General features: G+C 48.3%; 2 protein-coding genes across 2 annotated transcripts; both read left to right on the forward strand.

Moving 5' to 3' along the window:
• The first annotated feature begins 1595 nt into the window (after positions 1-1595).
• Positions 1596-9673, forward strand: LOC125939663 (uncharacterized). The gene is made up of 3 exons (XM_049655310.1): positions 1596-1848; positions 5410-5714; positions 9260-9673. The coding sequence occupies exons 1-3, from the start codon at positions 1596-1598 to the stop codon at positions 9671-9673; spliced, it is 972 nt and encodes a 323-aa protein (XP_049511267.1).
• A 48-nt stretch (positions 9674-9721) lies between these two features.
• On the forward strand, positions 9722-13297 carry LOC119463658 (oviduct-specific glycoprotein). Its single transcript, XM_049655311.1, has 3 exons — positions 9722-9763; positions 10744-10977; positions 13061-13297. Exons 1-3 carry the CDS (start codon positions 9722-9724, stop codon positions 13295-13297), a joined length of 513 nt encoding a protein of 170 aa, XP_049511268.1.
• The last annotated feature ends 201 nt before the right edge of the window (positions 13298-13498 follow it).

A 13498-nucleotide genomic window follows, 5' to 3' on the forward strand; every position in this document is an offset into this window, starting at 1 on the left:
AAGTACGCAGTTGCTGGCAGAGTAAAATCCGCACCCCCTCTCTCCCGCGCTGCCTTCCTGCTTTCCTCCTTTAGCGTGGGCGATTCAGTCGCCAATTCTTCTTGCGCCCGGTCGCAAGATTTGCATTTGGCGCCGCAGCCAAACGTCGCCTCCCCTCTCTCCCACCGATCCCACCACGGCCTTTTGCACGACGGAAGACGTCGTGTTTGCTCTCCGCCGTGCGTTCGCTCTCCGTGAAAGCGCGCTGCCCTCCCCGTTTTTGCTCCCATAAACAACATACGGCGCGCGGCGACGATTTTATCGCCATTGGACTTTATACGGAACCTCACGGCGACGGCGACGGCAAGTACCCGCTTGGGGTGTCCATACAATTGCTATCGTAATAAAATGGAGCTGCGCAGACCCTGTAATACGTACGATGGGTAACCGGTGAACCATTAGAGTTACAGAATGGATACCAAGAGAAGGGCAGCAAAGTCGAGGACGGCATAAAACTAGGTGGGTTGATGAAGTTAGGAAATTTGCAGGCGCCATTTGGAATCAGCTCGCGCAAGACAGGGACAGGGATTGGATATCGATGGGAGAGGTTTTTATCCTGCAGTGGACATAAATATAGGCTGATGATGACGATGATATGCGGGTTATATATTGCCGCACCATTCTATCAATAATGTTGCTCATACCTTGTTCTACTTTCTTGACAAAGCTATTTCTAGGAAATTAGAGAATGACAATCCACAAACAAATGTCATGGAACAACACACCCACAGCGCATACTTCCTTGTGGTAAATATTCTCAGACTGAAATATTAAACGTGCGAAACAAAAACGGAAAATTGAAAATAATGTAATTTTTTGCCGTGGTTGTGCACACCTCCGGGATCGGCCCGCGCAAGAGGCCGCGTGTCTACCAGGAAGCTCGCCTTCGTGCATAGCGTTCGCCACCAGTGTTTCCCGGTAACCATTACGGTTGCATAAGCTGCAGTTGTCGGGAAGCGTGAGAAGCAGTCAGGGATGTTTGATTGCTGTTGCGTTCCACTCCTAAAGTGAAGCCTAAGTGTCCTCCGAATTTTGTTATGGTTTTCTAATCGACTACCTTGTAGTATCAGAGCTTGAATCTGCCTCTGACGGTGCAGATGCTTGGAAGAAAATACGACGGCGCCTTTTAAGCTGGGTTAAGCTTCGAGCTTGCCACCGGCTCACGATCTTGGATGTACCGCACGGGCTAAGAACCATCGTCACAAATTTTAGAAAACCCAGCTAAAATATTGTCATAGTTGTTAGGCAAGAAAACCATGGCTCGTACCCACTACGAAGGATTACCCTAGAATCGGTGCGATACGACCAACGACCAACGGATCTAAGCGACAGGAGGAAAATGACAGGGCACATTAACTTGCAAAGAATAGGGAAATGACATACGCGAAAAAGAACCAGTTGAAAGAAAAATAGACCATCTTTTATTAGTACCTAAAGCTTCTATAATACTGAAAAAGCCACTCTTATCTTAAGAGGAGGCACGGTGAGCTAGAAAAGGCACGAAAGCAAAAGCAGCCAGTGCCATTTTTGAAGGGATTCAATATCATCATCATCAAATGCGCGAGAGCGCCCCGCTGCTTGCCACTGAGCGCTCGAACGAGGCAGAAGAAGAGATGATCACGAGCACACCGGACGCATACGTGATGGACACCACGGTCACGGTGCCTGCTGGCGACTCCAAGGGGGTCTTCGTGGCTTTCGCCAGCTGCGCTCTGCTCGTGGTGCTCATGCTGTCCCTGTCCGCAGGTGGCCCTCAGCCAGCTGGGCGCCTTTCCCTGGACCAGCAGCCACGGACGCGCGGCCACCCAGGTCCGGCACCCGGTGGCCGCCGCCCAGATCCGTGACCTCGTCACCCCGGAGGACAGCTTGACCACGGAGGCACCATTGGCTCACCGCCCGGTCGCGGCTCCCACCAGGGACCGCAGATGGTTTCCGTTGCTGCCCACCGAGCTGTACACGAACGCAAGCCACCAATATTTCTGTTTCTACCAGGTAACATGACCCTGAACGATCACAGACTAGTAACGTAGCCGAGCATTGCACACTCGCAAAAGCGTGAAAAAATAACCGTGCCGTGCACAACTGTGCCTCCCACTTTTAGTCGAAAGTGGACACTCTATTAGTGGCTACTGCTCGTTTCCACTGTAAGGAGCAATACGCTGAAATAATTGTACACCTTTCTGGGAGAGAGAGAGAGAGAAAGCACTTTATTTGCACCCGTCAGAGAGTCTGGGTGATCGGGGTGAGACGCAGCTCCCCCTTTCACCGTCTACCTCCCCCCTAGACGTCGGCCGGAATCAGTTGGCTTGCGGCGGCGGCCTGGGCTTGACAGATGGCTTGTTTTTGGGCATGTTCTTCCTGGCTATGAAGGGAGGATTCCCATGACTCTTTGTTCCCATGTAGACCGTTTAGCGCTGGGCAAGCCCAGAGCATGTGATTTAGGGTCGCTATGCCTTCACAGTTTTTACATTTGGAAGAGTGCACCTCAGGATGCCATTTGTGTACGGGTTTGGGAAGGTACCCGTCTGCAGTTTTCACCAGATTACTTCTTCCTTCTTTGTGAGAGATCTATGGAGGGGGGGGGGGGGGGGGGTTCTCCTGCCCATTCTATAGTGTTCTAGAATTTCTGTGTATGTGGTCAAGTCTCGCTTTTTGGACAGGGAGTAGTGTGCCTGCCCTGGGGCCCGGTGTGTGAGTCCTCGGGCGACCTCGTTGGCGATCTCGTTCCCTGTGAGTCCACTATAGGCGGGCGCCCATATAATTCTAAATAGGTCGTTGGGTACGTTCTCCTTGCCTTCTTGCAGAATTTTGCCGGCCTCTTTGGACACCTTACCGGTGTCATAGGCTTTGATTTCAGTTTCAGAATCGGTGATGATTATTCTGGTTGATGGGTTTGTGGTTGCCAGGGCAATCGCCGCCATCTCTGCCTCCTCTGGTGAAGAGTGTCTCACGCTGCAGCTCGAGATTAGCTCGCCTTTGTCGCTCACTACTACTGCAGCGTAGTGCCCTTCTGGGTACTCTGCCGCATCGGTGTACACTACTCCTTGTTTTTGGAGGAGGGAGCTTTGGAGTCTTTGGACTCTGCTTCCTCTGCTTCTCCTGCGTTCGTCGTTGTATATTGGGTGCATGTTTCTTGGGATTGGGGGTGTTCTTAACCTGTTGGCAATTTCTTTGGGGATGGCGTTTATCCCCTCTCGCGATTCTGGATTCCGGTAGCCCAGTTTCCTTTCGGAACGTATCTTGTTCCGCGACGACTATATCGTCTATCTAGAGTAGATATTCTTTCTGAACCCCTTTGTGCTAACTGCTTTCTAGTTGGAAAGCTACATTATGATGAGGAGCGCACACCTTTCGTGACCTTAAAGTATACCGGGAGCGCAGTTATAAATAAAGGAAAAACAAGCAAGACATGCGACGGTTATTGTTTGAGGACCAGATGAGCCCGAATGAGTGCTTTCGATGTCCGGTAAAATATTCACAGTGATGTATACGCAAAGGTGCAGGGATTCATGGACGTGTTGGCCGGGGTCCGGCCTTCACCAGAACACAATGCATGCCATCAGTGCAGTAATATACATGCGTATGTCAACCGGAAGGGAGATGTGTTTACACGAAAAAAATTCAGAGCCCTTCCACTACTGTGAAGATGGAAGCCTGCAAAGCTGTGACTATGGTGGGTCTGCTATAGTAAATATTGCTATAGTGAATATATATATTATCGATTATATTGAGCGTCTTCGGCATGTTCGTCAAAGAGAATGGACACCGGCATCGTATTTTCACGCGGCGCGATGGCCAAGTAGTGCGTTTTCTGCGTCAAGTCCGCCCCACCGTCATAGACTATCATATGAGCCACAGCGTTCATAGCCGCAGCAAACTGCACGGCATCAGGATTCCTACGTCATGATACTGGAAGATGTCGTTAAAGGTGCATTCACACGACCGGACGGAGGAGGAATTTTCGCAGCGGATGGCGTATCACGTGACGCACGCGTCATCAAAACGTGCCGCCCTCGCCTAGTCCGGCCTCCTCCGCTCGCGGTCCGGATTGAAAATGCTCGCCGGCATTTCCGTCCGTCCGTATGGCGGTCGTCTGACCTCAATTTAGCGTAGTAAGCGCCAAATCTATCAACATTGGACGGATTGGCGTGGCTGCGATGGCGTATTGCTTGAAGCCACGTGTATTTTTCTTGTGCAGCAGTGACCGCATGTGCTTTTGTTGTGGTGCAGCGGAAAAGGCGAGTCGGGGTTGCGCACGCATTTCCATTTGCTCAGACCGCGTAGCCTGTGTGTCCTCAACTTGAGTGATGTGCGCAAGAAAACGCTAAGTGAAGAGGCAACCGTCACTTTCTTGGCTCTTGTTGAGGGATTCACAGCGCAATGGAATATAAAGCACGCCGATAATGCAAACGCGCAGCGTTGGAGTCGAGAGTAAGCACGCGGATACCGCAAACGACGCTCCGGCTGTGGGAATGCGACCAAACTCAGCTGCGCCGGATTGAAGGGATAACGTGACTGTTTGGCCCGCGGAGCAGGCGGGATTTTGCCCTCGCGTGTATATCCAAGTTTAAGGTGGATACACACGGAATTCAATCAGAGAGCTCGCACTCACCTGATCTGTGAGTTTCATAGACGCTCACAGAAACTGCTTGCACACTGCCAGAGCTAACAAATACAACCTCACTAGGGAAACATTCATCTGAAATTGATTTTCTGACGCTGTTATGAAGGCAGCAATTCTGTAACAAAGTTTCACTGTTTCAAGACACGCAGCTGCAACGAACTAAAAGTGAGGTTCGAACTTCGTACTCCTGAAACAATCCAAGCGACATCATAGCTGTTTTCGCATACTGTCTTTTTCTTTGTGCAAAAATGCCATTGAGTTTCATTGCTATAAACTCCCATATTTTAAACTTCGCGCGTAATTTCGAACGGACTATTGGCCCGCCGTGACTACCAGTCATGTCGTTATGGTGCTATTGACGCCTAGAATCTGTTTCCCCCGGACAGTTTTTAATAGTTCCCCATGTTTTCGTGAAAGGGGAAATAATAAATAAATAAGAGGCGTTTGCTTGAAATCGCGCGTGTTTCCAGCTCACGGCCGCCAGGGGCACTCGCCGTACGTGCCTGATTCCGGGCGGTGTTCAGAGGGCACACTAACAGAAATAGCATAGCCATTAAGTGTCTTGTGCACTTTCTGTTCTCGAGCATGCCTTTACTGTAGCTTCCTTATATCGTCAAGTCGATTTCAAAACTATAGAACGCCGGCATCCAGAGAAGCAGCAGCGCAGTAGCAGAATCGGCAGGCTCTTTAGCATTGCGATCCGGAATCCTTGCGCGTGTAACCATGGCTACACAGATGAGACACAGGCCCCACTACACTGGCCTTGTTTTGTCCACAGGCGCGAGCCGAGCGACCCGAGTCGGCCGGCCTGCTGTTCGGCCTGTCGCTCTTCCCCTACCACCTGTGCACACACGCCGTATTCTGCTGCGCGCACCTGAACGAGTCGTCGCTGCAGATCGAGGCGCCCAGCGATGCTCAAGGGTTCCCGCGATATCTTCGCGGTCTGAACCCTCATCTGCGTCCGCTGCTGGGACTCGGCGGCAGGATGCCCGCCGCCATGATGAGCGGCTCCGACTGGATCTTCCTCGAGAGCTCCATCGTGTGGCTAACGGTACGCGTGCACATTTGTGGCCTTGCTTTAACGCGCGATAGCGGCCGAAGCCGGCTGCTGTCACAACCGTTGTCATTTATGAAGAGCGCGCGCTCAGCGTGGATAACGCGGTGGTCAAATTAAGAGGGCACTTTAGCTCGGACGCTCCTGTCTAAATACAGAGGAAACAAGAAATCGTTTTTCTCGGCAGCCACTGCACGGAATGTGACAAGGTTTTGTTCAAACAAAAGATAAAGTTATAGTGATAAGGAAGGGCCTTTTTGATTGAGGCCATCGATATGTTTTTAAGTTTATGAAGTTTGCAGCACTTCGAAAAACTAAACTAGTAAGTTTGCAACTCTAAACTCAGCAAGACTTTGTAAGCTGCATTGAATGATGCAGATCTAAACAGGACAAATTAGTCATATTATAGAACCGTCAGAAGTTTAACACGTTTTGTGAGTGCGCCTTTTGCAAGACCCTCGTAAACATTACAAAAAAAAACACGTAAGGCGAAAACTAATATTTCAAATTTGCCCGCTTTGGATATGCTAAAATATGCAGTAAAACAAATAAATCTGTTCTTCGTGCACAGTTACTGATTTGTATACTTCGGGCTTCTGTTTTCTTTTTTCGAAATTAGCAAATTTAGCAATTTTTGCTAAAAGATTCAAACCGTAAATTGAAATTTCGCTTCTACAGTCACTAGCACGTAACTTTCTCTCTCCGATGCAAGAAATTCTTTTAATATCTGTCAGGGTGTTACCTCTGAAAAGAATTTCTGTTCTCTACATTCGTTTAAATAGGCGGGATTGGAGTTGGGCCCGAGATAAAGTTTCCTCGTAAACGACACTGAAACTTGTTTGCCGACTATGCTTGGCTTCAGGTGTATTAGGCAATAATGCTTCATTGTTCTTTCTGTTTTCTTTCTCCATCAGGGGCACTTTGTAATGCGATAACGATGCGTTGTTGATGTAAAGTTGCAGCAGCGCAAGCGCTGCCCGCGAACGTCTGGGGATAAGATCACAGCTTTTCGCTGCCGACCACGGGTATACCGCATTACCATGGATTTAAAAAGCAGGATTGGCTTAATTCGTAACACAGATTATTTTCCGAACAAAATTGTTCAAAGAACAAAGAATTAAGCTAAATTAAGCTGCATAGCTTTAAGCTAGCGCCGCGAAAATCGCCTAAGCCAGACGGAAAATACACACACCACTCATTTACGACAATTTATTTGTTTCTAAGAGCGCAAATGTTGGTCATGCGGCATCAAAGCGAAAGAAGCAGAGGATTGAAAATTAACAAAACCACGTATTTGTGAGTTATGTACAAGTGTGAGTTATGTAGAAATACCGTATCCTTACGTGACAGCGGTACTGATGTCATGTGATGATACATGACAAACTCATCCGGCAAGTGTTTTTGGCCTCACGTATCTCAGTTGTTGCCACCCGTCGATGAAGAAAGCTTTACTTAAGCTCTTACGCTAGAATTTTTTTCAAATAGGAAATTGAGCCAATCCAGATTCTGCACATATTTGTGAAGGCAGCCGTTCAATAGCAAACCGTAGTTACGAACAAAAAAACTGCGGTATTTGAGCCCTGGAATTCGCATAGGCATAATAACCAACTAACGCGATAGATACTACAGGCAAAACAGTCATGCCGATTTAGTTTCTCATGCGGTATGCAGACATCAGTCACGCTGTCACGTAAGCATACGGTCTCTCGGGGCAGACGGCTATTCAACATAACTTGCCGTTATGTAATTTTTTGTCCCATGTTTTGCTTCTTACACGTTCATGTGACGTGGTATATATACTTGGGCTCTTTCCGGCATAAATAACGTGTTGGGGGTTCGTGCTGCGTTGATGCGTTTCGTTTGTCTGCGTCAGGTGGCCCAAATTATTACGGAGTCCCCCACTACGGCGTGCCTCATAATCAGATAGGGGTTATGGCACGTAAAGCCCCTTTTTTTTTCGTTGTTAGTATAACCGTAGTGCCTTACCAAATGATCCGAACCTTTACGCTTTCAAGCGGGGTAAGTCGACTAAGCTTCCGGTATAATAAATACGTTATATTCTTACCGTGAGCAGAGACTTCGGTAAGCCTGAAATAAAACAAAAATGATAGACGTCGTTTGAGACATCTTCTTTTCAAATAGCCGCATCAGCCATGCCTTATAACAGTTTGGGAACGAGACTTCAGTAAACTTACTTCAGTACTTTTTCTCTTGACAACAACAGTCCACCTTTCCTGCCAAGTAATTCAGGCTCACCTAATTAGTGCAGACAGAATTTTCTTCGCAAAGAAGAATCCCAGTACGAGAAAACTTTAAAATCCATCACATCAGACTGACGCACGGGTGTCGCAGCTCGCGCTAAGAATTGGTGTTTTTTGCTGGTAAAATAACATTTTTCGAGAAAAAAAATGTCGAAAAAAATTATAAATAAAATTTCTCGGTATGGAAACATTTACTGCAGTATTCAAAAATGGGTTTCGACGCGGTCTTCTTCGACTCTACTGAATCGAGCTTTAGCACCACCCTATGTTTGAACAAGGCTCTCGACACCACGCTCTTACTGCACTCAATGATGATGATGATTTATTGACAGCCGCTTAGAAAGGAGGTGGTGACAAAGTCTCCTAGCGTCCTTGAGTTACTTAGGCATGCCATGCATGCTTATCATGCTAGTATTTCGTGTACATCTTTTTAATCTTTTTTTCTCTTCCTCAAAACTTCTCTATCTGGCTTGTACCGCTATCTATACCTTTAACGGATCCGGTCATATCGATCTCTTCCCTGCTATTTTTCCACCAATACTCTAAACATCTCTTGCTTATCTCGACTGCTGACCGATTTATGCCTCCGTCGATTTAAACCCAAGCGCTTCTGGGAGGTGTACGTTACGTACGGGTCTCACTGGGTGAATCTCTTCGCATTGGATTAGTATGAGCTGAGTGGTCTCCGGACGTTTGCTGCACCATATACATGCATCATCTAATCGCGAATATTTGCTTCTGTATGTTTTTGTCCTTAAGCAACTAGCTCGAGTCTCAAATAGCGAGGCTTCCCTTCGTATTATCGTACAGGTTGTCCCTTCTAATTTCACCGAGTTGAACACAGCGCCGGCCCTCGCCTGAAAAAGAGCCTACGCTCCTCAGGAATTGTCGCGGGATGCCGATGAGCGTAGTCGCCACTTCGGTCGAGGGACGGCGCTGACATCCACTTTGTTGTAGGCTCCCTACTTTGTTGAGTCGAGGCGGAGTACCGAGACAGGGAACGTACTTGAATATGGTGGTTATTATCGCTGTCTAGCGTAACCTTTAGGCTTCATTCGTGATCAATGAACGCCTCTTTTCACTAAAGAAGCTTTATATTTCGCAGGATTACTATGAAGCGGATCATGCAGAGGCGCGTCAGCAGTTTTCGTGCATTTTTTTTTTTATTGTAACTGGTCCATACAGTTCCTATCGTCCGTGCGGACGCTCTTTTCGTCATCCTAGCACCACCTAGATCACTGTGCAAATCGCAGCCATCTTGCTTTTCCTTTTTTTGGGCAGCCCCGAGGCTATGCGGGCGCCGTGCTCCTGTGGAAGGTCTCGCTGGACACGCTGGCGGCGCGGCGCGGATACAGCGAGCTCTTGGAGCGCGTGTCGCGCCGATTCGGCCGGGAGGGCTTCGTGCTCAGCGTGCTCGTGGACACCGGGGACAGCCTGAAGCAGCGTCTCGACCTGGGCGAGCTCGACGCGGCGCTGCCGGGCGGCGGTGACCACTCGACGGCTTCCGTCCTGCTGCACCCGATCGTGCGCGAGCCGCCCGTGGCCCGAAGTCAGGGGGTCGAGGACGCCCGCTCGGCGGTTGTCTACGAGAAGCACAGGCTCCGCGACGCGCTCAAGCAACTGCGGTCGACGCTGAGACAGGCACGTGCGGAATGTTGCGCCAAGCCACACCGAAGCAGTCTAAAGGGGCCCTAAAGGGGAAAAACGAAGTTGAGCTGTATTATAATAAATTATCTCGATACAATGCCGAAAGATTCCCTCTTATCTCGACAGAAGGCATCACAAGTTAGAAGAGACGCTATAACGAGAGACACCCCGGCGACGCCACCTCGGAGTTCCCGCACCACATCACGGTTAATGAATGGTTATTGGTGGCGTCTTGTCGGGGGGATGGTTTAGGTTTTATCGGCTGAGATGGACGGCTCTCGGTTATAAAGTGGCCACAGATCGAACTTGGGAGTTTTCGAAAGCATTTGCTGCACCTCTAAGGCTAAATAATATGCGATAAAATACTTCGAAATCTATGATGCCACGCTGACTGCCGGTGCCGTGGTTTCGAACAAAATTCAAAAATTGAAGTTCGGTCTTCCTGACAAGACTGTAGCTCCGATGTTAGCGGAATGGAAAACCCGGCCTACACTCAGATTTATGTTCGCGTTCAGTATTCTCAGCTTGTCGAAATGAATCCGAAGCATTTCTTACCGTGCCTCTCGTACCCCAACAAAGTTTCGCAATGTACAAAAAGCTACCAAGGTTTATTACTCATGAGCACGCTCTGAAGTGTCAATCTATGGGGCTCATTTTCTAAACAGCACTAGATACTAACACGCAAAGGAAGCAACATTATCAAAATATCTGTTTTTTTTGTTTTTGAAGTTCCTAAAACATCTGCGAGGGGGACGCCCAAATAAACAAATATGTGTGGCTGGAAACACTTGATTTCTGTACACCATTAAGTAATAATAGGAAGGACGCCCTAAGAAGTCGTAGCTGCGGAAGATTATTGCCTAACAAAGAAATGCACAACCAGATACAAATTGCTGCGGGAAGTCTACTTGGAACATTATTCTCATCTCAGGTTTGACTCCTTATGTCGAGTGCAATCGTTTCTTGAAAAAAAAATGTCTTCTCTCCATACTGATCACGGTTGAACGTCGTCTTCGCAGAATGCCGAAAGGGATTTTTTTTTCGCTGGAATAGCCATCTCTTTTTTCTTTTTTTTTTTCTTTGATCGCAACAACGTTTTTTTTTTTTTTTTCGAGCAGGAGCAGCAGCCTCTGCCACCTTCGCTTGGCGGCGCTGGTCAGGGTGGCGTTACAGAGGGCGTGAGCCAGTCGTCCGCCGCCAAGCTGTGCTACGTGTTCTCCTTCGCGGGCGTCACGTACAAGTTCTGGGACAGCAACGTGACCGGCGTCCAGGAGCTGGTGTATGGGCCAGGAGACCCAGGCCCCAGCACCAAGACGCCCGGCGAGCTCGCCTACTACGAAATATGCAATGAGGCACGCCTTTACGACTTTGTTGTAATGACACTAGTTTAGCGCAACGAGAATAATAAGATTGCTGCTGTGACTATCGGTGCCTTGCGCCTAAGCTTACCACAGTTACGACAGTACCACAACACCCTGCCTAGTGGGTGGTGTAAAGAAAATGGCAAGAACGCGATGCACATCCACCGTGACACCTCTAATTGGTTATAATGGGTAATGGTGACGTACAGACCAGAAAGTATCCAATTGCGCATGCTCTGAATAACCGAGCATGTTTGCTACAGACATGAGAAACATTCCCGAGCTTGAGTTTGGCAATGCTCCGTGCATGACACACAGAGGAGTGATGAAGCATGAGCTAATGTCATTTTAATATCTTCCACCCCAATCGAACAGTGCTGGCGACATTGGAGAGATATGAAAAGCGTTGCAGCCCCCTCTTGCCGGTGCATGATGCCTATTCGCCACTCCAACTAAATTCTCAACCCCTATCGGGCACGCCGATAACCAGCCGATCTAGGTTCAGCTTCAAGTTCTCACATTACAGCGCGCTGCAACGTTTCCTTGTAGTCCTGAAATCATCGTGACGCTACGCTGCAGTGTGCACAAGCTCGAAAAAGAAAAAAAGATCGCAGCTATATAGGCTACCAGTGGAGCTTTTCTTCCACAGTACACACCGCAAGCGGCCTCCCCTTACCAGCGCACACAGCATACTATAATTCGGTTCGTTGTGCAAGCGCGAGAATGCAGCAGGTGGCTTGTCAGCAACCACCTGTCACACCACATGATCGATGCGTGCTAGGGTCATTAGCGCTCCTTCCACACAGCCAAACCGAGCAGCTGGCTAAGTCAGGAGCTGGGGTAGCTGGCACAACCGCATCACGTTCACGCTTCGCGACATCTCGAACACGCGGGAATTTTAAGGCGAGGATATTGAAAAGCCATGGAAGGGTAGAAATAAACAGACGGATGTCCAAAAAAGGTTTGTTATTGTCCATAATGTGAGGAGGAAGGGAGTACGTGTAATCGCAGTGGAAAGACAGCAATGTTTGATTTCATAGTTTCCTCAAGTAAGCAAGACGACGTGCATCGGAGACCGACAGGAATAAAAATCTTACGCTCTGAGACAAGGTGTCTGATATATACCACGGGTATGCTGGTTCGTTCGAAACACTTCACTCTTGATGGCTTCTTTATACCCTGCGAGAAATTTATTTCACGTGTGTTAGGCTTGGGGCTTAAGACACCACAATGAAGATATCGAGACACAAAAAGATGTACTGGCACATGTGTCGGTAGGATGAGAGTCCATTCTTCAATAACCTCTCGTGCTTCTTACGGAGCGAAATCGCCTACATGTACAGGATAAATAACAGCGCATGCGTCGGTCACGCATACACCAGCTGTCTACATAAAACGAGCCGACTGTCAAACAATCCTGGGTCCCACAAAGCCGATGTGGTTCCAACCGACGAACTTGGAATGTTTCGGACGCGAGGGGAACTGGACTACACAAAAGTGCTGTGCAAGATTCGAGGTAATATAAAAGTGCTGAATTGTCGTTACTACAAGAACACGCAAAATATTGTTATGCAGGAAAAAGACTAAACTAGGTAATTGGGCCACAGCGACAACTATCTCGAAGCAGCACTTCGCGGCTTACAGTCTAAAGCTTAAGACCTACGAACAGCTGCCTCCGGCAAAAAAAGTAATTGTTTTTATAAAATTCAAATTTTCTCTCTTTATGACACTTCTCTTAACTTTAGAGAATATACAGTTTCTCTATATACTCTCAAACCCTATATGTGCGTTCATAACCCCTTTTCTCTTTTTTTTTATTCCTGCTTCAATTCTCGTACGCGTTGTTTGTAGAAAGCATATATCCATAAGTCAATAAAAATAATTGTAAGGCCACTATTTCAATGGCTGTGTACAGAATTTCTATGGACTATAGGCGAATAGAATTTTCGCTTGCGCTCACTACCTCGTATTTGTGGTATGCCAATAATTTTGATGAGGGTAAATAAAGCTTAAGACATGCGCTTCGGAAGTCCCACAAACCGAGACTAACTGAAAATTTTAAAAACAAACGCAGGTGTGGGATTCGAGCCAGGTATTCGAGTTCGGCGTCGTCTCCAAACAGGGTGCCAACTGGGTCTCGCACCTAACGGAGTTCGTGGTGCCTCCATTGGCTCGTTACCTGCGCGAAGAGTTCGGTGCACGCTGCTTCGGCGTTTGGAATCTATGGCACGACGATTTCGCAGGCGTCTGCGGGGGCGGGCAATACCCGCTGATGCGGAACCTCTTCGGCGTCTTCTCCGACCACCGGTAGCGCGTGGTCGCGAGATGGAGTCGGGCGGCGCAGTCGTTGCGTCTGCACCTGCTCGCAATAAAGATATAATATATTGCTACACTTAACTCTCAAGGGGAGGCCTGCCGACTGCACGTAGCTATCGAGTGCCTAAACTTGAGGGAGTGCGTGCGCACGGCCCTGCATTTGCGCATGACAGCACTGAGTCACGGGACTGCCTAT

This window comes from Dermacentor silvarum, chromosome 9, assembly GCF_013339745.2.
Source record: "Dermacentor silvarum isolate Dsil-2018 chromosome 9, BIME_Dsil_1.4, whole genome shotgun sequence".
In the NCBI taxonomy this organism is placed as follows: Eukaryota; Metazoa; Arthropoda; class Arachnida; order Ixodida; family Ixodidae; genus Dermacentor; species Dermacentor silvarum.